The 22,624-nt window shown below is 39.6% G+C and overlaps 1 protein-coding gene across 1 annotated transcript; it reads left to right on the forward strand.

The window, feature by feature from the left end:
• The first annotated feature begins 1,843 nt into the window (after positions 1–1,843).
• LOC119739725 lies at positions 1,844–16,690 on the forward strand. The gene is made up of 8 exons (XM_038214755.1): positions 1,844–2,026; positions 4,797–5,756; positions 9,956–10,131; positions 10,587–13,575; positions 13,890–14,061; positions 14,616–14,772; positions 15,402–15,519; positions 16,030–16,690. Exons 2-8 carry the CDS (start codon positions 5,490–5,492, stop codon positions 16,180–16,182), a joined length of 4,032 nt encoding a protein of 1,343 aa, XP_038070683.1. The 5' UTR covers positions 1,844–2,026; positions 4,797–5,489; the 3' UTR covers positions 16,183–16,690.
• The last annotated feature ends 5,934 nt before the right edge of the window (positions 16,691–22,624 follow it).

Raw genomic sequence — 22,624 nt, forward strand, 5'->3', positions numbered from 1 at the left:
AAGAAGTGTCCTATGTTTCTCTGTATTAATATGCGCCTCTCGATTATCCCCCCTCGCCCCGCCCCCGGCTGCCCCACCCAAGATGTGGGCACTGTGACAAAATCCCCACCCCTGGGGTAAAATGTAAGTAACAATCTCCGACTTATGGGTGTGGTGTACTAAACTGATTGCCTTTCTACATATAGTGCGTCAATGTTTGTGAATGGCCCGGGACTTGAAAAATGTGACCAAATCTGACACAAGACGTGGGATCGGAAAGCGAGGGGGATCGGGACAATTGATAGCATGGAGACTGAGGTGCATAATGTTGTTGCGTGTGCCGGCAAATGCCACTTGGACCACTGAGGAAGAAAGTTGGTGCTGCGGATCTAATTTTTACGAAAGCCCATTAGCGCCACTGCAAGTATATATGTTACAGATTGTGTAATTCGTTATTACGGATTATTAATTCGTTATAACGGATTATTAATTCGTTATTACGGATTATTAATTCGTTATAACGGATTATTAATTCGTTATTACGGATTATTTAATTCGTTATTACGGATTACTAATTCGTTATAACGGATTATTTAATTCGTTATTACGGATTATTAATTCGTTATTACGGATTATTAATTCGTTATTACGGATTATTAATTCGTTATTACGGATTATTTAATTCGTTATTACGGATTATTAATTCGTTATTACGAATTATTAATTCGTTATTACGGATTATTAATTCGTTATTACGGATTATTTAATTCGTTATTACGGATTATTAATTCGTTATTACGAATTAGGTCTGATGTTCTCACACGTGGAGAGCACGTGACCAGGGGCCTGTGTATATAGCGCCGCTAGGCGGCGTATCTTTGCATACAACGTTTGCACTCCTGTGCCATACTTGCCGAGTAATGACTCAGAACGTATGAGTAATTCGTAATAACGAATTAATAATCCGTAATAACGAATTAAATAATCCGTAATAACGAATTAGTAATCCGTAATAACGAATTAAATAATCCGTAATAACGAATTAATAATCCGTTATAACGAATTAGTAATCCGTAATAACGAATTAATAATCCGTAATAACGAATTAAATAATCCGTTATAACGAATTAGTAATCCGTAATAACGAATTAAATAATCCGTAATAACGAATTAAATAATCCGTAATAACGAATTAATAATCCGTTATAACGAATTAGTAATCCGTAATAACGAATTAATAATCCGTAATAACGAATTAAATAATCCGTTATAACGAATTAGTAATCCGTAATAACGAATTAAATAATTCGTAATAACGAATTAATAATCCGTAATAACGAATTAGTAATCCGTAATAACGAATTAATAATCCGTAATAACGAATTAAATAATCCGCAACATATATACTTGCAGTGGCGCTAATGGGCTTTCGTAAATTTTGTTGCTGAGGCCAAAATCATTGGGAATGTCCCATGCATTGAAACTTTGACTCCTCGTTATGCAATAAAAACTTCATAAAACAATAAGGCATGCGCATGTATACGTTGTTATGATTATTTTTTTGAGATATGCATGGACGCCGGGCACTGCATCATTTCTTTCCCCTTTACAAGAATGATCGGAAATTCTATCTGAAGGAAATTTGAAGTATTCGAGGCCGATAAAAAAAATGACCTTCAAAACTTCCGATTTCACATTTGCCCATCCTAGTCCAGTTTTGCAAACTTGGCTAGCGAGGATGCATTTGCCCCGCCCCTCAATTTCCTGTAAATTATACGCCGAACGACTAGGACAAGTTTATGGATGTTAAAAAGTGCGCGTAGCGCGCTAAGAGCCTGCCGAAGAGGGCGCGTACGCGGGCCCTGCCGGCGAATTTTTACGAATTGATCCCTGTCGCCACATATGGATCTAGGAACGATGTGTCTTGCATGGAACCTGACTAATTTTAATGATGACATCGTTTCGTTTCCGATTTGGTGTTTTGAAGAGAATCTGTTTTCTGCTTTTTAAACGGTAAAACCCTTTTTACGCGGATTTTATCATTCAGGTATGAACATGATGAATAATAATATGCGCTGTTTAATGTTTTTTCCTTATTTTGTGTATATTTACTTGCTGATTTGCTGGACAATTTAAATCAAATTGCTTTTATTTTATTTTTAGGTTCATGTTGGCGGTTGCTTGCATTTTTGGCTTGCCGAAATAATTTAAGAAAGATTGTGGATATATTGCCGGCGGCAATCCCTATCAACAGAGGGCGCTGTACTCTCTAAGATAGGGCTGAATTATAAGATATATATTAAATTACCACCAACGGTTGTGTAGCACTTGTGGCCTAGTGGGTAGTCAGGTAGTGGATAAGCAACGGGATACGGATCTCATGTGCAGGAAGACTCGGGTTCGATCCCTGCTGGCAAAATATTTAAGGTTTTTTTCCCCATCCCCCAAGAATATTCTTCTTTTATTATTTTAACATGTCTCAAACATTTTATTGTAGAGTATTACATTTTCTTTTTCAGATTTTTTGTGGCTCTGGAGGATTTAAAGGAAATAAAATCCGAAATTGTAAAATGGTCTGATTCCCATCATGCCCATCTTGTGAATATGATGTTACAACGATAATGTTGGCATGGAGCCAGACTAAAATTTGTCACAGGCATCAACATACTACATAGGGTAGGCCCATAAATGTGGCCTAGTTACTGGACTACTTCCGTAAATAAAGGCTACACTTGGGCAATTAACATGTACATGCATGACATGTAAGCACTTGTTACCGAATATATTTACGCATAACGTATGTACGTGCATGGTGCAGCGCTTGGATCAGGACGGTCTGAGTTGTGTTTGTGTGGCCAGCTGCACGTTATTTTCGGCACAATGCCACTTTAGGTACATGGTACTTCTTTTCGGTGAATTCTGGCGCAGTTGTGTGAGTCGTTTTGTAACATTTTTTTTAACATTCATATCGATATATTGTATCAAAATATCGCGATACGGATGTGTATTGATATATCATTACAGCCTTAATGTGTTTAACTGGCAGATAACTAACGTCCTAGTGTGGAATTCATTCCTGTTTAGCTGTGCTATATTTTTTTCAGGGAATTTGGAAATTTCCCGGGGAATTATCTGGGAAAATCCAGGGAATTTTGTTTTCATGAGGTGCTGGGAAGTGGGAACCCTTAGTGAACAGGCATGATGGTGGAATAATAAATAACATTGTAGTTACTTTAAGACATTATTCCTGTAGAGATTTATAACAAAAAGCTATTTTATGTTATTGTGTAGGAATGTCTTGGAAATAGGGCAGGGTTTTGAACTAAGAGAAAAAAAAGCAAGATATTCAAAATTACAAATTTCTTTCAAAATACTGTTAATTTTTGTTACAAATTTTGAAAATAGAGGATGGGAAGATTGTTTGAGGAAGCCAAAAAAACATTTGATTCGCTCACTTAATAATATTTAAGAAAAAAAAAAGAAAAAAATTGAAGAGAAAAAATATGTTACTTCGTTTTTCTAACCATCTTTAAAAAGTGCATTTTTGTGTGGTTTGCCATGGATCTGTTTGACTTTGTTTTTTTGCACCACAACACGTAACTAAGTTACATGTAAGAAGGCAATTAGCAAGGGAAGTAAATCAAAGCTTGGGCACCATTGATCTAGGAAGCAGGATATCCTGTAGTTAAACACACAGACGCATGGCCTTTACATGTACATGCATGTACATGGAGAATGTACATACATGTACATGTACATGTACATAACTCGCGTACACGAACACGTACATGTACTAAGCATGCGTAGGAACAGTATTCTACTAGCTACATGTATTAAGGCAGAGCTACCCTGAACTTTATTATGTTTGTTGATCAATAGAGTTAGTACATTGTACAACGCATGATTTTACTTTTAGGGTTGTGCTTAATTTCAGATTTTAATCTTTCATATACATACATACATCTTTTGATTTAATGTGGTATAAAACATATTTTTTAAATTGTGTGAATAATTTTGTATGAAACTATCTTTTTAAAAGACAAATGTGTTTCTTTGATTTACCTAGTTTTTCATGGTGTAGATGTTAAATAAGCATACAAACTGAAGATTTGTTGTCCGTTCATTTTTTTCCGAATTTGTGAAGTCATGTTATTGTGGGCCTACATGCAACCCCAGCTATCTAGGTATTTTTGCTTGGAATATTCCAATCCTCCGAAATCCTCCACCATTTACGTTGTAGAAAGTCAGTAGACCTTCATGGGGTTTTAAGTAATTAAGGAAATGCATCCCATGTTACATGTAGGTAACAGTGACTGGGCATTACGTACCTTTCCTAATAATTCTACACCTGGTTGATTCTAAAGAATCTGGGTGGGATACGGGTTAATGTGCGTTTCTTGTGAATGCAGATATTGTGTTAACCCTAACCCTCAATTCTCCAAAATCAACCAAGCAGTTTTGGAGGATTTTGGAGGATTGATGATTGTTCCTAGCCAAACGGGCCTGGGCGGTTAGAGTTAAAAACCAGTGTAGCAGAATGGAAAGTTACATTTGGGATTTGGGTTCCACCTGTGAACTTTATCCTACTCCCACGCATAAATTAACAGTTCGGGTGAAAGGAATTCTCCCAGACTCTCGGTGCACATTGGTTGAAATGTCAAGCAGAAATTAAAATCACACCACCCTTTGCAGAGCTGGGATGTGGTTTAAAATATAATTCACATGATGTGACAGCGTATAACGTTCATGTGATGTTTTGCAGACCTAAGGTTGAATGTTAGAGTGATCAATATTCCTTGTGTTTTGTTCGTCTACAGGTGTAGGATAATTCCATGCACCTGGAGCTGTTCCATTGGAGTCGTGGGTTGCACTGAAGCAGTGAGCTGGGAGGTGGACTCGTGAAGTCAGCGTAGTTGTTCGTCGAGCCATCAATTTTCTTGCGGCTGCTCTGAGTCAGCATTATCGGGCCCTGATTTCCTGTGCAGGTTTTCCCTTGAGGACTGAATTCTGTGCCAAGACTAACCTGGCACGGGACTTAAGACAAGCTGAACATCCTACCACTGGCCCAAATCGACCAGAAACATTGATGTAAATGTCACCTTTCCAAAGAAAGGTGACAACAGAACTCATGTAGGTGTACAAGTTTTTGTTAATGAAGCGTGTGGCACATACAGTGCAACGGAACAGCGTTAACAATGGGGTAATTGGACAGACATAATTGGACTCTTCAGCCTTTTTTTGCCAAAATGGCTCCTGTTTATCATATTTCCAAGATTGCTCCCAGACGACTGTGGGAAGCTACTACAGTCACCGCCGAGAACCCCCACCTGGGCGGGGCCAATACTCAAGGGTCTTCCCGAGATTGTCCGGCTGCAGCTTGCGGCTACGACTGCACCTTCTAATCATCATGGCTACTATCACCTTCCTGTGAGTCCATCCCAGGCTCAGTAATCTCAGCTCTCCCACCACCCCCGTTTTACCCAAGCCCCGCCCCTCCTAACCATCTGAGCATGATAACACTTCCGGCTCTCCAGTCTTGGCTGGGCCAGGAGTTGGAACTACGAGGCATCGACGCCGTCATCTACACGCGGTACATCCTCAGCATTCTCCAGCAGGACCACTTCGAGCCTGACGCGGAGTTTGACCCCTTCCATCCGCAGAAGGAGGTCAGGTCAACCAAGGGCAGAGTTCATCCCAGGAAGTTTCGCAAGTCATGGACCGCCGAGGATTGGAAGAAATATGCCGTCTTGGAATGCCTGCAAGCTGTGACTGATAAGGTAAGATTTGTAATTCACTGTAATATCGAGAAAATTGTATTAATTCAGAGAACAAAAATTAAGGTTGGACAACATACATGTACACGTACTATATTTTTTCCCATAACAGTGAATTGATCAGCCAAATTTTGTACTGTCGGTACATTCTAAGTTAATCAGGGAATTGTCACTTTAGATATTTGAGCTAAAAATTGATCAGGCAAGTTCGTTTTGTAGTACCTCGCAAAATGTCCATTATGGACCTTGTTCAATTTGCTTTTCCTTTTTTATTCTCTTCTTTTTTAAACCATTTATTTTGAATGTTCAAGACCTAACCTGTTGAAGTTTGAGCTTGGTGACAAGAAAACAGTGAAATACCACGCACAACCTTTTGATCACGAAACACAATTTTCGTCCATAGCACTCGGTCTTTCCAGAAATCGGTCAATTGACTATCATTTGAAAGCCCCTGTACATTTCTTGATTTCTAATATACATGTAAGGGACAGCAAACGAAATAAAATAATTTCACAAGATGTTCTTTTTGCGATCTTTCAAACCAAGTATGCTTTTTGATAAGAATTTGGTTGGTTGCTTTTGGCATAAATGCAAATAATCTTAAAGTTAAACAGGCCTATCCCTAAAAAAAAAAATCAAAATGTAGTACTGTACATGTACACAGGCACATGAACATGTACATGTACATGTACATGTACATGTACATGAACTGTGCTGATCTTCATTACATGTATGTATCACATGGACACAATTACCTTGAACCCCCAGTAGACTAGCATTGTACTAGATGGCTATTAAAATACATGATTCATTAAATATACGATACATGTACAATGTACATGTATCCTTGAATCTCCCTGCATGAGTCTATTCCTTCCTCCATGGTCAACCAAAGATATCAATTAATAACATGCACATAATTTAGGACTGCACCTTTTTTTTACTGTGAATGTGTATTCCACAGCACATACATGTACACGTACAGTTTTAATAATCTGCTTTAAATTAAAGTTACATACTATGATACAATGTACATATTCGAGTGCTAGAGAATCAGACATGAAGTATACATCAAGGGTAAGATTTTGTCAGGATTTTTTTCTTATTTCAAGATTTTCCTCAGAATCTTTTTCCGATTTCATGTTCAGTATTTTTAAAGAACCTCATATGAAATCTGGAATTTGTTTAGGTTTTACCATAAAGGTCTTTTTAGCTTTGCTAAATGTATGTATAGAGCAGAAAACATTGGTATTTTAAGAGGTTCTATTAACAACCCATTGAACACCCTGTGGATTATTTTGTGGATTTTTCATATTCCTGAATCTAACACCCCCTCCCATATAAACATACTTTTAAGGCACTAACGATTGTTACATGTATTTATTAGTATGTGGTCAGTGTACAAATGTATGTACTGCCCTTGATAAATTATCTCCCAAATATAGGCAGAGTTGGCAAGGCTACGTTTGTACATGTTCAGCGTGATGCAGAGGCTGTGGGCATACCGATAGTTCTGTACAATGTACAGATGTATTTCTTGTGTGAAGAGTAGGAGTATGTGGATAATCAGTTCACCTACATGTACATGTAGACATGTGACAAGGACGTATTACAGTGGGGTTTGAGAATTGGTCATTATGTAAAAATTAGACTTTCCTCATATACATTCAGCACACATCTACCATAAAGCAAGGGCATTAAACCTGATGTATGTACTGTACTGTATGTGTGTATTATGGGAGTGGACCAATAATGTTGGTCATGAGTGTGCTTTTTACAGCTGACAAAATGGAAACTTGATTTTGGGAATCACTGCGTACAGTGTATCAGAACAAATGGAATACAATATAAAGAGTCAACTGAGACAAAGGATGCCTCCATTTTTTTCATTGATGTTTTTCATTTTTGTTGGGTTTGTTTGTTTGTTTGGGTTTTCTTTGGTCATGAGGTTGTGTCTCTATTTTCTCTTTTTTTTGTTGAACCTCCAACCCTGACTGGCTTTTAGTCTTGCTAGAATCCGACTTCTTTATTTGTTAATTTTATAAGTTTTAAAAGGTTTTTTAATATTTATCCAATAAAAATTCTACACCTGCAACGTCAGAAAACACATTCTATTTTCAGGTTTTTTTTCTGACAGATAAATATCTACGTGTATGTGAGTAAAAGTTAATAACTTCGGAAGAAATGCCAACTTCTTCTGCACCTATATTGATATCAAAAGGGAAATTTACAATGAACATACATTGTACATGTACATTCATGACAATTTTGTCAAATACAAGTGCATGTTCATGCACACAACTTTGTCGATATTACATATCGGTATGTACATGTACATGTTCGTGGAGTTTTTCAACAAACAAAATAATCGAGTGTACTCAATCAAGTTTGATATCAATATTATCAACATCACTGGCAATGAACTTTGTTCTTTGAAAAGCTAGGCAGACCCCTGTCATTAGGTCAAGGGTGTTTTAATCGAGTTGCCAAAACAAAGGCACAACTAATAAAGACAGTTAATGTACCATTCCCATATCCATCAAATTCCATCCGGAGTTTTCAGTGAATTGTGCGAGATTTCTAAAATTAGAAAAAATGGGACCCCGTCCTTATTACATTCTCCAGAAAAATTGCAGTTTCTTTTAAAAAAAGAAAGTTACAGTGCAAAGAATGTTTCCTGCATACATTGCAGAGCAGAGAATTCAAAAAAGATTCCTGTCAAAAAATGGTCCTTCGTGTCTTCAGTTGGCATCCTTGTGAATACTGGAAGGACTGTTGAGCCAGTCTAGCCAGCATCTTCCTCCAAGACTCTATCCTCTCTGGGATGCAGCATTCTTGGGATTCCAGACAAGTCACTCCAACGATGCGGGGAGGACGGCCACGGAGTAAAGACTGTTGCAGTGAACTTGAGTCTTATGGCGCAGCACAGACGCAACAAGCCATCATGGCGCAGTTGTTTTATTGTTGAGGATAAATTGGATTTGCTCGGTTGTTTTGGACGCATTTCTTTAAGTCTCGTCATCGATACCCGAGTTGACATTCAGATAGACCAACACTTCTTGGTGTGATGACACGCCAGTTTACTACACGTCTTTGTGAAAGTAGTGCTACGCTATCTTTATGGAGTCTATCTTCCATTTTGTGCAAGACTGATGCCTAGCTGCACATGAATCAGTTACTTTTCAACTTACTGAAGGATGCAGTCAAAGGAGATATATTTCCAGCACATGCGTTGTATTAAATTTCCAGGATGTTAAGTTTTGGTTCAACATAATGTGATGGGCTTAGCTGTATGTGTTGCTTCAAGGAGTGGACTTTTGTTGGGAGCAATGTGTCGGGTAACATGAGGATGATGATCTTCATGCAAAATTCATCAAATGTAGAGTTCTGTGCCTAATCGAATGTGCTCCTATCTCCATGGAAACTGAATGTTTCTCGGAAGAGGTTTACACAGCCCTCAGTAGGGAATCTTAATTTCGCTCTTCATTTCTGTGGCAATGGACAGAGACCTTGTACCCGGAGCAGACATGGCGAGTTGTTGCAAATCGGTAATATGCTGTAATGTCCTGGGCATGTTTTTGGATCATTTTTGTGTGACTTGAGACCATGCATAAAAAGAACTTGCAAGAAGTGCATGGATCTTGCACAGAAGACTGCATTTTTAACCCTAGCCTTCCTCAATCCTCCAAAATCAACCAGGCAGTTTTGGAGGATTTTGGAGGATTGAGGTTGTTTGCCATTTGATTTTAGAAGGTGCATTGTGTCAAGGTATTTAAGGTGCACCTTGTGTTGTTTATGCTTAGCCACACATAAATTATGCCAAGATTATACTAGATATCATCCGCACTGCTTCTGGATATCATGGGCAATTCCTCATTATATTACAGTGATTGTTGGATGACTTTGAAGGGTCGTGGAGGTGGTCACCCCTTCACTGAACAAATGCAAGAAATAGGCCTAACGGATGATTTTGAAGGATTGAGGATGTACATATTTAGATGGTAGCAATTGAAGGATTTTGAAAGGTTGAGGATGGATCCTAGCCAAAAGGGCCTAGGCGGTTAGGGTTATTATGGCCGGTTCATAATTGCACACATGCTGTATTCAAGCTAATGCACATGGGTGGCGCTGCCGAAGTTCTCAAGATTTGACTCCCTTTTTTATTGTAAAAGTGTCCTCCGAATTTATATTTTTTTGATTAGGATTGTGGCATTGAGAGTCTAGTGGAGGAATTGTGTGTTAAACTGAAGCGAGTCAAGGAGGAACGGGACAGAGGGACCAAGGATGGAGCGGGTACCAGTGATGAGGAGACAAGCTCACCTTTGAAGCCGGGAACAAAGGCAGAACGCCATGAGAACCCTGCCTCTCAAGCTGCAAAGTGAGGAGAACAAATATTAAAATGAAAAAATATTGCTGGGAGTTTTTTTGTGTTTGTAAGAAAGATATTAGAATCCAATACTCTCATTTGTACTTGAAAATAAAAAGCAAAACAGCATGTATGTTGTATAAAATTGTTTGTTTGCAAATTAAGAGACTTTAATTATCTGTTCTTATTCATTCAATATATTATTCAAATATTCAAAATCCCTCTGTTATAGCTTCTAATTTTTATTTTATCGGAATTTAAATAATCACACATCCCATAAACTTCATCCAGTGGACTTGCAGGATACGTTTGTTTTGCAAATCTGTAATTTGTACAATCTATCAAAAATGCAATACATTCTTTAACTTGTTATTATGCCTATACATTTATTAAATCTTTTTGGTTTTTACAATCATAGTGTACAAAAATTAACTTTTATTGTTTTTTTCTTTCATGTTTGCATTCAGGTATTACCAAGCTTTCCCAGCCCTTAGTGACAAGACTAACACAATCATGATGTCTGATTCTCAACCTCACGGTGCCTGGGGTCCCAGTAAAAAATCTCCACCACTTGATGGTCAGCAAGGAATGGGTAAGCGAGACCGAAAAGTAGTGAAGAGTGTCTCTGCTTCCACTTCAAGAAGGAGCAAGTCCCCCGCCAGAAAGCATCAGCGAGCCAAGAGCCTACCAAACAGCATGAGCCATCAAGACGATAACCTGATGTTCGTTGTCCCAAAGTATCAGTCCAAGAAGGGTTATGGGAGGAAGCAGGCCGAGGGCAAGCCTCCCACTACAAGGAACGGGGAGAAGATGGGAAGAGTTGGAGAGAGGCTTGGCGCTGTGACGATTCGGGCCAAGAGTCTGCAGCAGCCGCATGCCTGGGAGATGAAAGAACAGACTCAAGAGGTCTTGAACGTCAGTCCAAGCCAGAGTCCAGAGTTTGTGGAGTTGGCGGAAGATGTTATAGTTGATGAGAATGAGATAAGCTGGTATACAGAGCCGGTGGTTCCCGTCCTGGAGCAGGGGTGGAACCTGAGTAAGCTACAGACGGTCTACAGATCAGGATCCAGCAGCCCCTATGTCAAGACGCCAGCCAGTGATATCAGCTTGGAAGAAGCTGTCAACTCGCTGGCAGAGAGCCTCTGCCGTGACATATTTGAAGACGATCAGCATAATTCTGGTGAGATTCAGTCTGGCGAAGGTCCATTATCAACCCAAGAGGGTTTTGAAGGCAGTTATAGTCCACAAGTACCTCAGCTGGTCACTGCTGTTCAAAGCCTCTTGGAAGGAGATTCGGCAGAGAGGGGAAGACATGGAGATAAGCCAGACCTCTTGTCTTTGCTTGATTGCAGTAAACCTGATTTGTACCCTTGTCAAGGGAGAAACGCATCCGCTCTTCAGGCCATGCCATTGCTAGTTGTGGACAGCCAAGCCAGTCTCAGCATGCGACAGGATCAGTCTGGAAAAAATACAGATGGGGAGTATATGGCCCACAATACGCTGACATCATCGGCTTCATCAAGCCAAGAGCATCTAGAAGGCCATGCCGCTGACTTGAGGGTAGCTGATTATCCTCTTTCCTGCATCTGGAATCAAGAGCTTCCACATGCCAAGGAGCCATGGGAAAGATCTCCACTGAAGATGAATGCGTCTGGCTGGCCCAATCAACAGGGGTATGGTATGGAGCAAAGTTTTGAGCAAACACAGCAAGATCCTTCAAAAATCGGTGATGTCCAGGATTTACCTGAAGCCTTGAGGGTAACGGTGGATCATGACAAGGTAATAAGGTCTGCGGTTGGTTCCCTCCGGGAAGAGGAGTCTCTCCTTCGTATCTGTTGTCCAACACACAGTCACCATCAGTGTCCTACCACCTCTGCTATGATTAATCAGTTTCTGCCAGGCAATTTCCCGTTCTCTGGGGAGTCATTTGGTCCAGAAGCTCCACTGCCAAGTCCAAACAGTGTGCTATCCTGCAGTGACCCTGGAAGCCCATTCTACTCTGAAAGTGAGCAAGACTCTCTGGCAAAAGGTATCAAGTCTGCTTGTCATCTGGATGATTCAACACCTACAGCTGCTGATGCCCAACCATTTGACATCAATAGCGCTCTTTGGTCAACCTACGATACTCAGCCACGATATTCCCATCTGCCAAAGATAGTTCGCTGGGAGGACGGCTCCTTTGCCAGAGATGGAGTGCTGAGAAGACGCAAAAGTTCTTTCATTGAGGGTGGTGTGTACGGCAGCCCGTACAGCAGTCAGAACAACAGTCACTACAACAGCTGCAGCACAAGTCCCTGCGAAAGTGGCAGCTTGCGGGATCTGTGGAATCCAGCCGCTGTTCAAGAGGTGTCTGCTTTGGTGACTTCAATGAAGGAGTTGATCAGCCCAGAGTCTGGATCAATTGGCTGGAAATCTGAGAGCAGATTAAGTGATGCATCGGGTAAGAGAGGTACTATAACTCCAGAGCAGACCCTGGAGTCTTCTCAGCAGGATGAACAGAGTCTGATTGAGGATAGTCTCATGGATAGTCCTGTCTTCATCTGCTCAAGAAGCTCCTCTCGCTTTGAGTTTGCCAGGAGTGTCAGTGATCTGGATGGAAGCCTGAGTCCTGTCAGCGCAGCCGGTACAGAAACAGATGAAATGGTGTCAGAGGCAGAGCTCCTTGAAGAAGCTTTAAAAGATGTTGGAGAAATGGAGGAAACGAAAGAGTGCAATAAGAAAATGATGATGTGCAAGCTAGATGCCAAAGATGATGAATGGAGTGATTCTCTGAAGTATAGCCTCCCAACTGATGGCAGCTCGCAGGAGCTCACTCCATCCTGGTTGACACCTCCTCAGGAAGGCAGTGCCGCTGGCTTGGGGGATGATCTGTGCTCAGAGAAGAGTCAGGGATCGCTCAGCTTGACAGGCATCGTACCCACAATCAGCAAACCAGAGGCTATACGGAAGGGTAAGCGTCCCTTCGATCTAGCGGTAGGTGGTTCCAGTCCACTTCGTCAGAAGGTCGATCTAGGCGATGCCAGTCTTGCCATGGATGAGCTACTGATCTCTCCCAAGACTCATTTCCGCCCCATCCATGAGACCATATCTCCTGATGATTCATCCGGCGATGAAGGTGCTGCTGCATCCCGAGTCTTGGACTCACCTCATCCAGGTAGTCTTGATGAGCTGACCATCAGTAAAGTCGTCGGAAGTGCCCCTCGTAAGTCACCTACTGCAGATCAGTGGCCAAGGTCCCACCCTCTTGCAACAGGTCCAACTGGCTTTCCTTCCAACAGTCCAAGTAGGATTGGAAAGGATTATCACCATGACAATGGAACACGGGTCAAAGGTCTAAGCGGACATCCAGCAAAGTACGACAACTTACAATGGATGGAAAGTGGCGGGGGCCATAATATGCAAACTCAACATGGGGCCGAACTGGATCCCATAATGCATCTGGATTATGAAAACCAGGTAAATACTCAATGCTTATCTTTCTGCTTGAAGCCATTTTTCTTAGTTTTCCTTTTCTATCCATTCTTTGTCTAACCCTCTCATTTTAGCTGCACTTGAATAGGGCTCTTCAGGCCACTTTTTAAATACATTGTATGTAGCCAAGCTGACTCTCTAAGTTACCGATGGTTGCGTAAAAGCACCATTTCATTCCCTGCTTTCAACTTGATGAAACCTGGGAGAGTTAAAGGAGAGGAAGTTGTTATGAAAAAAAATCATGTTCAAAATTTACTAAAGGGCCATTTTGAAATAAGTTTTAATTATTTTGTCCATAGATGTTTGCGTTTGAAGACGAAGCCTTCCTGAAGGGGGAAGGGTTTTCTGATGTAGGAGGCGGGATGGTTAAGCCGTTATACTCCTCAGAGCTGGAGGAGATGTGGCTGGGGGAAGCAGCCGGTGATGCTAAGCAAGGCAGACCACCTTGGAGGAAACACAGACGGAAAATGGGTAAGAACTTGCTTCTAGTGATCACTCATTTCTTTCAGGTTTCTCTCGAGTAAAAGTTTACGAACATTGTGTTCGGGTACAACATTTAAAACTTACATCTATCTGAAGGTTTCAGCTGTTAGACCTACTGTTACATCAGATATGAATCAGCCACAAAGTCTGGACAGCTTGGAGGTTGAGTTGTTTAGATGTGTGCATATGCTAGCATGCACATGTGCCTTTCAAGTTTTGGGAATTATTTTCTTTCAAGCACTCGGGCAGCATTGAGAATGCAGTTCTTTTAAAAATGCGTCGGTGAAGGGAAAACCCCAATATTGAGTCCATTCTTAACGTTGATTGAGGGCCAAAAAGAAAAAACAATATTAAAAGTTCCGACTTGCTGACGGAGGGTCACTTCCTCCATTTTGTGAAATGTTATTGACTGATACAATCTTTACATTTCCTTATTATCGCCAGTATATTGTTCTTATCTTGCTGTGAATTTTATTTCCATTCACTCTTTTTTAACCTCTTGGATGTATAGTAAATTTCGTTTTCTGCAAATTATTTTGTAGGTATTCAGAAGAAGCCATGTAGTTTCTTCTTGGAAGGGAAGTGTCGTCGTGCAGACTGTCCCTTTGCTCATGATGTCAGCAGCATTACATGTCGGTTCTGGGAGGAAGGACAATGTCTGAAGGGAGAGGAATGCCCATTCATGCATGGATATCCCAGGTAAATCGTCATTAGGTTGTTATGTCTTGCAGAGTTGTAAACGAGTCAATCTCAAGTCCTTAAAGAAGTATTAAAGAAGGGATGAGCAGTGGCAGAGGAATGCCTCTGTCAGGATTCATTTTAAATAGCTTGTGACTTGAGAATGGAAGATTTGTGATTGACTTGCGATGACTTGTGATGACTTGTGATGATTGATTGGCTTGTGATTGACATGTGGTTGGTTTGTGATTGACTTGTGATGACTTGGGATGACTTGTGATTGACTTGTGATGACGTGTGATTGATTTGTGATTGACTTGTGACTTGTGGTGACTTGTGATTGGCTTGTGATTGACTTTGATGACTTGTGATGACTTGATTCTAACTCAGGCGTCTTCGGAGAATAGAACTCAAAGATCTGTTCAGTGTTTCAGCTCTACTCAAACTAAGGAGGCTACTTTTTATGGCTCGACTCATTTTGAAGATTTTAACAGTCGGAAAAAAATCTTGGCCAGTCTTTGTCACTGAGATTCCCCCACTTCAGAGATAACATTTTTGCAAGCCCATTCCCCTCCACCTTTAGATCTGTCCCACTGCCCCTGATCCCATAGCTTTGTATCCTTAAGTCTTGTCTACTGGTTCTTATACAGTGAGGTGCATATATCAGAGAGCAAGATTTCTCCAAGCTCCAAGTCTGGCCAGGCAGAAGCCTCAAGAAGGAAGAGAAACGGAGAGGATGAAGGAGAACTATGGCAGACTCATACACAGGTAACAAGCTTGGTCAGGAAAACATGAAGGTTATATGTCAGGCATTCTGACAAAATGAGGCAGAACTGGGCACAGGCCATAGTAGAGGAAAATGCTACCAACCAAATTCGATATTCAGATTTATTGGTGTTTGTAATCTTTAGTATGTCTACTACACATGTTGTAAAGAAATAATATACAAATCTTGAAATAAAGTCTTTCATTTTCACGGCTACAAAACTCCAAAATTTTAAAGGACTTTTCCTCACTATTTTACATGTCGATAAATACAACCTATAAACAGCCATAACTTGTCAACAGAATACCTGATTGAAGTGCTACAAACAGTAAGAAGAAGTACTGAAAGCAGAGGAGGAATGTAGAATTCCCTTCACCTGAATGAATAGATAAAAAGGCACAGTTTATTCCTTCCCCAGTCAATTGTGGTGTGCAACTCTCTTCCCACAAAATATGAATTAGAGATAATTATTATTAGTCAAACTCTCTCTTTTTGTTTTTGCAATACTTCAGGTGAATGCTGCATCTACAGTTCAGACTCCCGAGGGCGCTATACCCTTTTCTAGAAGGAGTCGCATGTCTACTAAGTTGGGCCGGGTTCCATCGGATTCCAGCCCCAGTCACGCTAGGTCTCTTCCAATTAGTATCCGCCCAAAACCCAGGTGACGTTGGCCTCCCGTTTAGAACTTTTGTAGTTTTTTTCCCCCCCTAATTTTTGTATCCGTTTTGTTTTTGTGAATAGGAATTAGGAGAATGGTTCTTGCTTGTGCAAAGTTTTCCGGTAGACTTCAATAGAATGTTTGCAGAATTGAAGTCTGACCAATCAGCATGCTCTCGATGACCTTTTTATCGAGGCAGTCGCAGGTCAAGTTCTATTGTCATTTAAATTCCTTATGGAACAATACATGGCTTTGGCACGTCTGTATACTTGGGTCAGGTCAAGTGACAAGCTAGTCCATGAACTCTGATACTCTGATACTCCCGGTTACGTGTGACTTGACTCATGATTGAGTAGCTGTCAAGAAACACTGATGCTGGGATCCTTTTAACAAAATCTTACAAAGGAAATGCACACTTCTCAAAACATTGTCTCAAAGCGAGGTCCCTAGCGCGCTTGGGTGGGGTGGTGGCTACAACCAAAGTGTGTCAGTATTAAGCCCAGTTCATACTTCACGCGAATGCGAAGCGATTTTGGCATCATGGCACGTTCGCTGCGAAATTTGCCGAGCTGAAATATATTCAATTTTTAATGACGTTACAATTTCGCGTTCGCTTTCGCTTTCGCTTTCGTGCCGAGTATGAACCGGGCTTTAGGGTGGGGGATAAGATTAGTGGTAGGTCAGTGTAAGATTTGTACAATAGGCTAGTGTTGTTGTCTACGATTTTTGTTTCTGTGTTTTCTGGAATTCTTATCCGTACTCAAGTTACCAGAGTGAGAGCTGGTGCTTGAAGACTAGAAATCCTTTATGTGTGCTATCTGTAAAAAAATAAAACAAATGTAAAATTATAGAGAAAGTTTTGATTGTATCAGAGTTGCATCTTGCAATGTTAAATGCAGTGCTGCATAATTGTAGTTTGCAGTTTGCAACTTGCAGACTAATTAAACTACTATTAAAATCCTTTTAGCAGTGAGAAATTTAGCATTTTGCAATCCTATTTTTTCACCCAATGTAGTTAAGTACACAAAGCATAAAAAAAGGTTAATCATTAGCTGTCGGTGCGTACTTTGTGTTACCTTGTGGGAAATGCAAATACGTTTTAGTTAATGAGTTCACTTCACGTTGCCGAAATTGGTTGAATTTGTGATCTGACAAAACCAACAGGTATACTGCTAACATCTGGAGCAGTATAACGCTATCAGCAAAATAGTGTTGAAAAGTATCCAAAGCTTAAAAAAATATAGTTTTGGCAACATTAATCTTTACTTTGCTTGTTGTTATGCGTATTGTGGGTTATCTGTTTAAAGAGTGTACATTTAAAATTCATGTGGTCGTTTTGTACATGTTTGTAAATGTGTTAGAAGAAATCATAAATACCATACTAATTGTTGATTGCTGTTGAGTTTGTGATGAGGTTTAAAGGAAGATTTATATTGTCTTCATTTGTTGGATGTCAAAATATTCTTACGCTGTATCTTTTCAATGTTTCAATCCATTCTAGTAGGTATCATATTTGGGAATTTTGTAGAAATTGTGATCTTGCCAGTGTTCAAATCAAATGAAGGTCCAATATAAATAGTTGATTGGACACCAAAAGCCCCTTGAGGGCTCCCTTCGTAGCAACCACTAAGAAGGGTGCCCTCTAAATGACTTTCTGTATACATGTACCATTGCATTGTTCGGCGTGTTTGAAAATGAGCAATGTTGAAAGTAACCATTGCTTTCTTATGTTCTGAATAGTTTTCTGGGTATGTTGGAAGTATTTGCAGAGTATGGGCAGGTTTAGAAAATATGTCTGAAATATTAAAGCAAAAAAAAAAAATCAATTTATTAAATGTAGGTGAGAGCATAATTTCAATAGGGAAATAGCTTTGTAGTTTAAATAAAAAAAGTTGTTGTTGCTGTGGAAATGTGCAAAAAATGCAGTTTCTATACAGAGAATATAGTCATCAGTTTTAAGAATGTGCGAAAGGGAGAATTAAAACATTTGGAATCCAAGTCGGTGCAATAACCCTAATAATTCAAAGATTTTTCAAAATCCACTTTTAGGGTCTAGGAGGGTTTTGCAGAATTAAGGTAGGTAGAGATTAGCCGCTATTCCTCCATGTTGGTCTTGATGCCTCAGTCTTAGAGTACAAACTATGCATCATTTGGTTCTTAAAAAGCAGTGTTGAGTCACTTGAGTCGAGTCCGAGTCACAAGTCTCTTGGGTCCAGTCCGAGTCTTGAGTCATTTGCTTCAAGTCCGATGCCGAATTTTTTTTGTCGATGTGGCTCACGTCGAGTCCGAGTCACTGAAATTGCGACTCGAGACAGACTCGAGTCCGAATACTAGACTTGAGTCCTACAACACTGATACATGTAGAAAGTGAAGGGTTTTGGAGGATGCAGGAAGGTTTGAGGCAAAAAAATGTTAAGGCTGTCCCTGTTTACTTGGAGAAATTGGTTGGCAGCATATGTACATGGTGTAATGGAGGACACACATGTGAAACATCCTTTTCTAATTGAGGACAGGAGTCAAATCAAGGACATCCTCGATTAGAAAACATGTACAAAACCAATAGGAGCTGTTGCAAAAACGTTTAAGTATGAACAAAAGAGGACAAATAGAAATTCTATATTTACACCTTATACAAACGTGCGTGCATGTATAATTTGATCATTGTTATGATCAGTGCTATGCACACGTGACATTTTTCTCCAAACCCGTTATGTGTGATGACTTCGATATTGATTAAATATATAACTAGGTTAATCTGTGATGGAAGTACACTACACAATAGTTTACCTTCATTATCATATAATTCTTGGAAATGACCATTGAAAAAATAGCGGTATGGAAAGTTCTGTTCACTTTGGAATGGTGACAGAATTTACAAATCCCATCAAAATGGATCGCCAATGTTGTCGATAATTCAATCGTGCAGTCCTAATGATGCTGAATTGTTATAGATTTAATTCCAGATTTTTAAGAAATGGATAAACTACATTTATTTCAATATCCGTTAATTAAAAACCTGTAGCGATTATATGATTATTAGATTTGGAAAGTGTACGTGGCCTTAGAATAGAAGAAAAATGCATTTAAAATTTGCATAATAGAGAAGCGCATGAGGGTTTGGTTAGGTTATTAAAATTGTGCTGGTAGAACTTTACATGTTTTAGCCCTGCTAAACATGCGCATATATTTTTGATACGTAGTATGAGGGTAAATAAAACAAAATTTAAAGAGTAATTTCCACTTAGTACATGTAAAACAATTTGGGCGTATGTGGTCTAACATAAATTAGCATTTTAATTAGTGTAGGACATAGAGCTATACTAAATTACAAGAGTGCTGACTCGATGTACAAAGTGATGCCTGCTGGGCGCATCCATGTTTGTTAAAAAAAAACTATTGAAAACTCAAAATTTTGTATTACTTTTTTACGTTTTTTTTGCATATCTGCTCTTGTATTCCAAACAGGTGCGTTATCGAAGCCGATACGCCCAAAACCGATCAGTAAATGAGCATTTCATTTTGGCTCTGCGCAAACAACGCAAACGTGTGTGCGTATCCGCTGCAGATGATTTTGCCGTGACGTTTTTTTAACCTCCAAGATGCGCTCACATGTAAGTTGCACTTTGCATATTGTAACTTGTACGTGCGCGTTGCATTTAGAGTACACTTTCAAAATACACTCCATTTAATTTCATTAGGTTCTACAATCATGTACACGGCTTCAAAATATCTCCGCGCTTAAGAATGAGGAGTTAGCGCTGTAGTAATTTAATATAGCTCTATGGTGTAGGCAAACTTAGATTGTTAGATGGGGGGGGGGGGGGGAATGCCTCTTGTCTGCTTGGGAAAATAAAGGGGAAAATAATTGATAGTTTATTATTTTAAGTTTGCTTTGTAATGTGATGTGTGTTACAAATGGGGAGAAATTATTCAATGCAATTGTAATACCTGTAATGTTTGGGTGTTTTTAGGTTTTATTTTGTGAAAACACAACACTGCGGGAATTTATGTGAAAATATATCGTAGCTGTAGTTTGGACGGTTGGCTGGCGAGTAGCGCTCGATAACCTTGCATTATGCAGGGCCTGTGTAGGATTTGGCTCAGATTCCCCGATGGCCTTGCTTCTAAGTCTGTTCTCCTTATTGATTAGGAATCTCACTGTCTTCTGTTCTGTCTTCTGACCAATTTTAAAGAAAAAAAACATGAGGCTGATTAAAAATTGAATGTTACCATGGTTACATGATAATAAGAAGGCCGTGCAAAAACCAAAGTAACAGTGACGTTATCGTTGATGTCATTGTATTTTTATCAGAATATATTACAAATACACAGCACCAGTTAATTAAGACTAGAATTGTGATGTACAATGTAAACAAATTTAATGGCATATTTAAACAAAAGGCATCGCTATGTGATTTGTAGCATTGTGTAATCAGTTGAATGGTCTGTTTTATATCCTTAATTTTAAATCAGTAAAAATATGTATTTCTGAATTGACAATCCCACCTCCACCAGAAAAGCTCAAATTATTGAGGAAAATGTAAGAATTTCCGCGGATAACTTCTGAGCCCTGAACACAATGAACTCTGACAGAATTTCAACAATAATTGTTTTATTTTCCTGTTTCTGGCAGCATGCCCTAGTAATTACAACCTAGACTTGACCAAGTCTTTTGATCAGTGAAAATTCTTTCTTCATATCATCCACCAATCAGATATATGCGAAGTGTTGTTTCTAAAAAATTTATGTATGAGTTTTGTTTACCAGTGTTATTTGAAGAATAAAAAATAACTTCAAGTAATATGATTTGTAATTATTTAAATTGTGTAAGTTTAGTTTTCTTTCACCCAAGCCTAAATTATTTGTTTCTTACAGGCAGGTAGTGATTGTGTGTAGACGTGTACAAGTCAATCCACTGATCTCAAGGTTGCTTGTAGAAGCAGGATGAAATAAGACAATTGGGGGGGGGGGACTGGCGGGCATAGTTAATTGTAGGAGTAGACAGAAATCTTGACCTTGGATGCTTTGCAATGCCAGTGATGGTGCCATATTTATTGTGATTTGCTTTTCACTGATATTTTTTTTTGTAACTACTCAAAATATGCTTGTGAAAAGAAATTGTCACCTTACTTGTGTGGGACTCGAACCCACGACCTCCTGGTTACTAGTGCAGACATCTCAACTACTGAACCATCCTGTAAGCAATTTATCTTGTTATTTTTGGTTCTCAAGCTTTCATCTTTTAAGGGCAAAACAATAGCGAAATGTACTTTTCCCTGATGCAAAATGTCATTAAAAGCCGAAAATAACAATGTAAGTTGTTGACCCCCCCCCCCCAAAAAAAGTTGCTCCGACCGCACCTGCAGCCTTTGAGTACATGGAGAGACATTGTAGCAATTTGTGATATGTTGTATTACAATAAATATTACCCTCAGTGTTGCATGTATGTGTTTATATTTAATATTGCTCTTTCAATATTTGTTGTGATTGTTATAGTGTGGCGTCGGTGATGGAATTGGTCGATTTGGTTTTCAAAATATCGTTTGATTAAATATGTGTTGTGAGTGAAAGTTAACCTTAGGAAATATTGAAATGTCATCATTCCCAGCATACCCTCACCTAGTCACCGTCATATAAAAAATAAAAAAGTGGCAAGTCACTGCTTAAAAAAACAGGTGGGCAGTAATATTCTTCCGGACGGTTTGTCTGAAATGACCTCAGTTGTTGGAGTACCCGGTTAATCCGGAGAATTTGCCCCGGTGTGTAAGCAATAATACTGCCCAATGCTTGGTGCATCAACAATGTTGTTAAATTAAGAAAAACAATGACACAGAGCCTGTAGTTTTTGTTGACCCTTTATTTTCTTTGTAGTGATTTTTTTTACAGAAAATGTGTTCAAATGATTCTAGAGTTTTTAATAATTTCAGTCGTCGTTTATAAATGTTTTATGTCATGTCGTTGATTTTCAGTGGTACACTGTGGTTTATGCAGTTATGTTACGTACGTAGGAAAGGTTTATTGAGTTGGTCAAGATTCAGGAAATACAAACAATTCACTTCACTGCACCACTTTATCGTACAATTAGACATTTATTTCGGCCAACAAAAAGATGGGGAAACTGCGCTCGCGCGCAGCATGCGCTCTTGAGATTGAGGCGGTGGCACAAATTGATGACCCTATTGGTCGGAAGAGCATCAAATGCGTGCATGCCACCTGCGCGCGAGCGTGTCCAACTCCTGTCCACTAAGCCCCGCCCAATGTTGTTTTGACCAATCATAGCCATGATTTATGTTCGATATGCTTAAACTCGCGTATCACGCGCGCGTCTTAAACGGCGGAGAGGCACGTGTTGTTGGCCACGTGCGCAGTGGGCGGGCTTGCTGGATTGGTCTCGAATTTTAACAGCTTTTTCATGCAAAAAATGGTGGTGTTAAAATTAACACCCAGCA

The sequence above is a fragment of the Patiria miniata genome, unplaced genomic scaffold, assembly GCF_015706575.1.
Source record: "Patiria miniata isolate m_02_andy unplaced genomic scaffold, ASM1570657v1 HiC_scaffold_4, whole genome shotgun sequence".
Lineage (NCBI taxonomy): Eukaryota > Metazoa > Echinodermata > Asteroidea > Valvatida > Asterinidae > Patiria > Patiria miniata.

Excerpts from the sequence above, each read along its gene's own strand:
- LOC119739725 (XM_038214755.1), top strand. The coding sequence starts at position 5,490 with ATGATAACACTTCCGGCTCTCCAGTCTTGGCTGGGCCAGGAGTTGGAA. Across the intron at positions 13,576-13,889 it reads ATCTGGATTATGAAAACCAG|ATGTTTGCGTTTGAAGACGA; the intron begins GTAAATACTCAA and ends TTTTGTCCATAG. Across the intron at positions 14,062-14,615 it reads GAAACACAGACGGAAAATGG|GTATTCAGAAGAAGCCATGT; the intron begins GTAAGAACTTGC and ends ATTATTTTGTAG.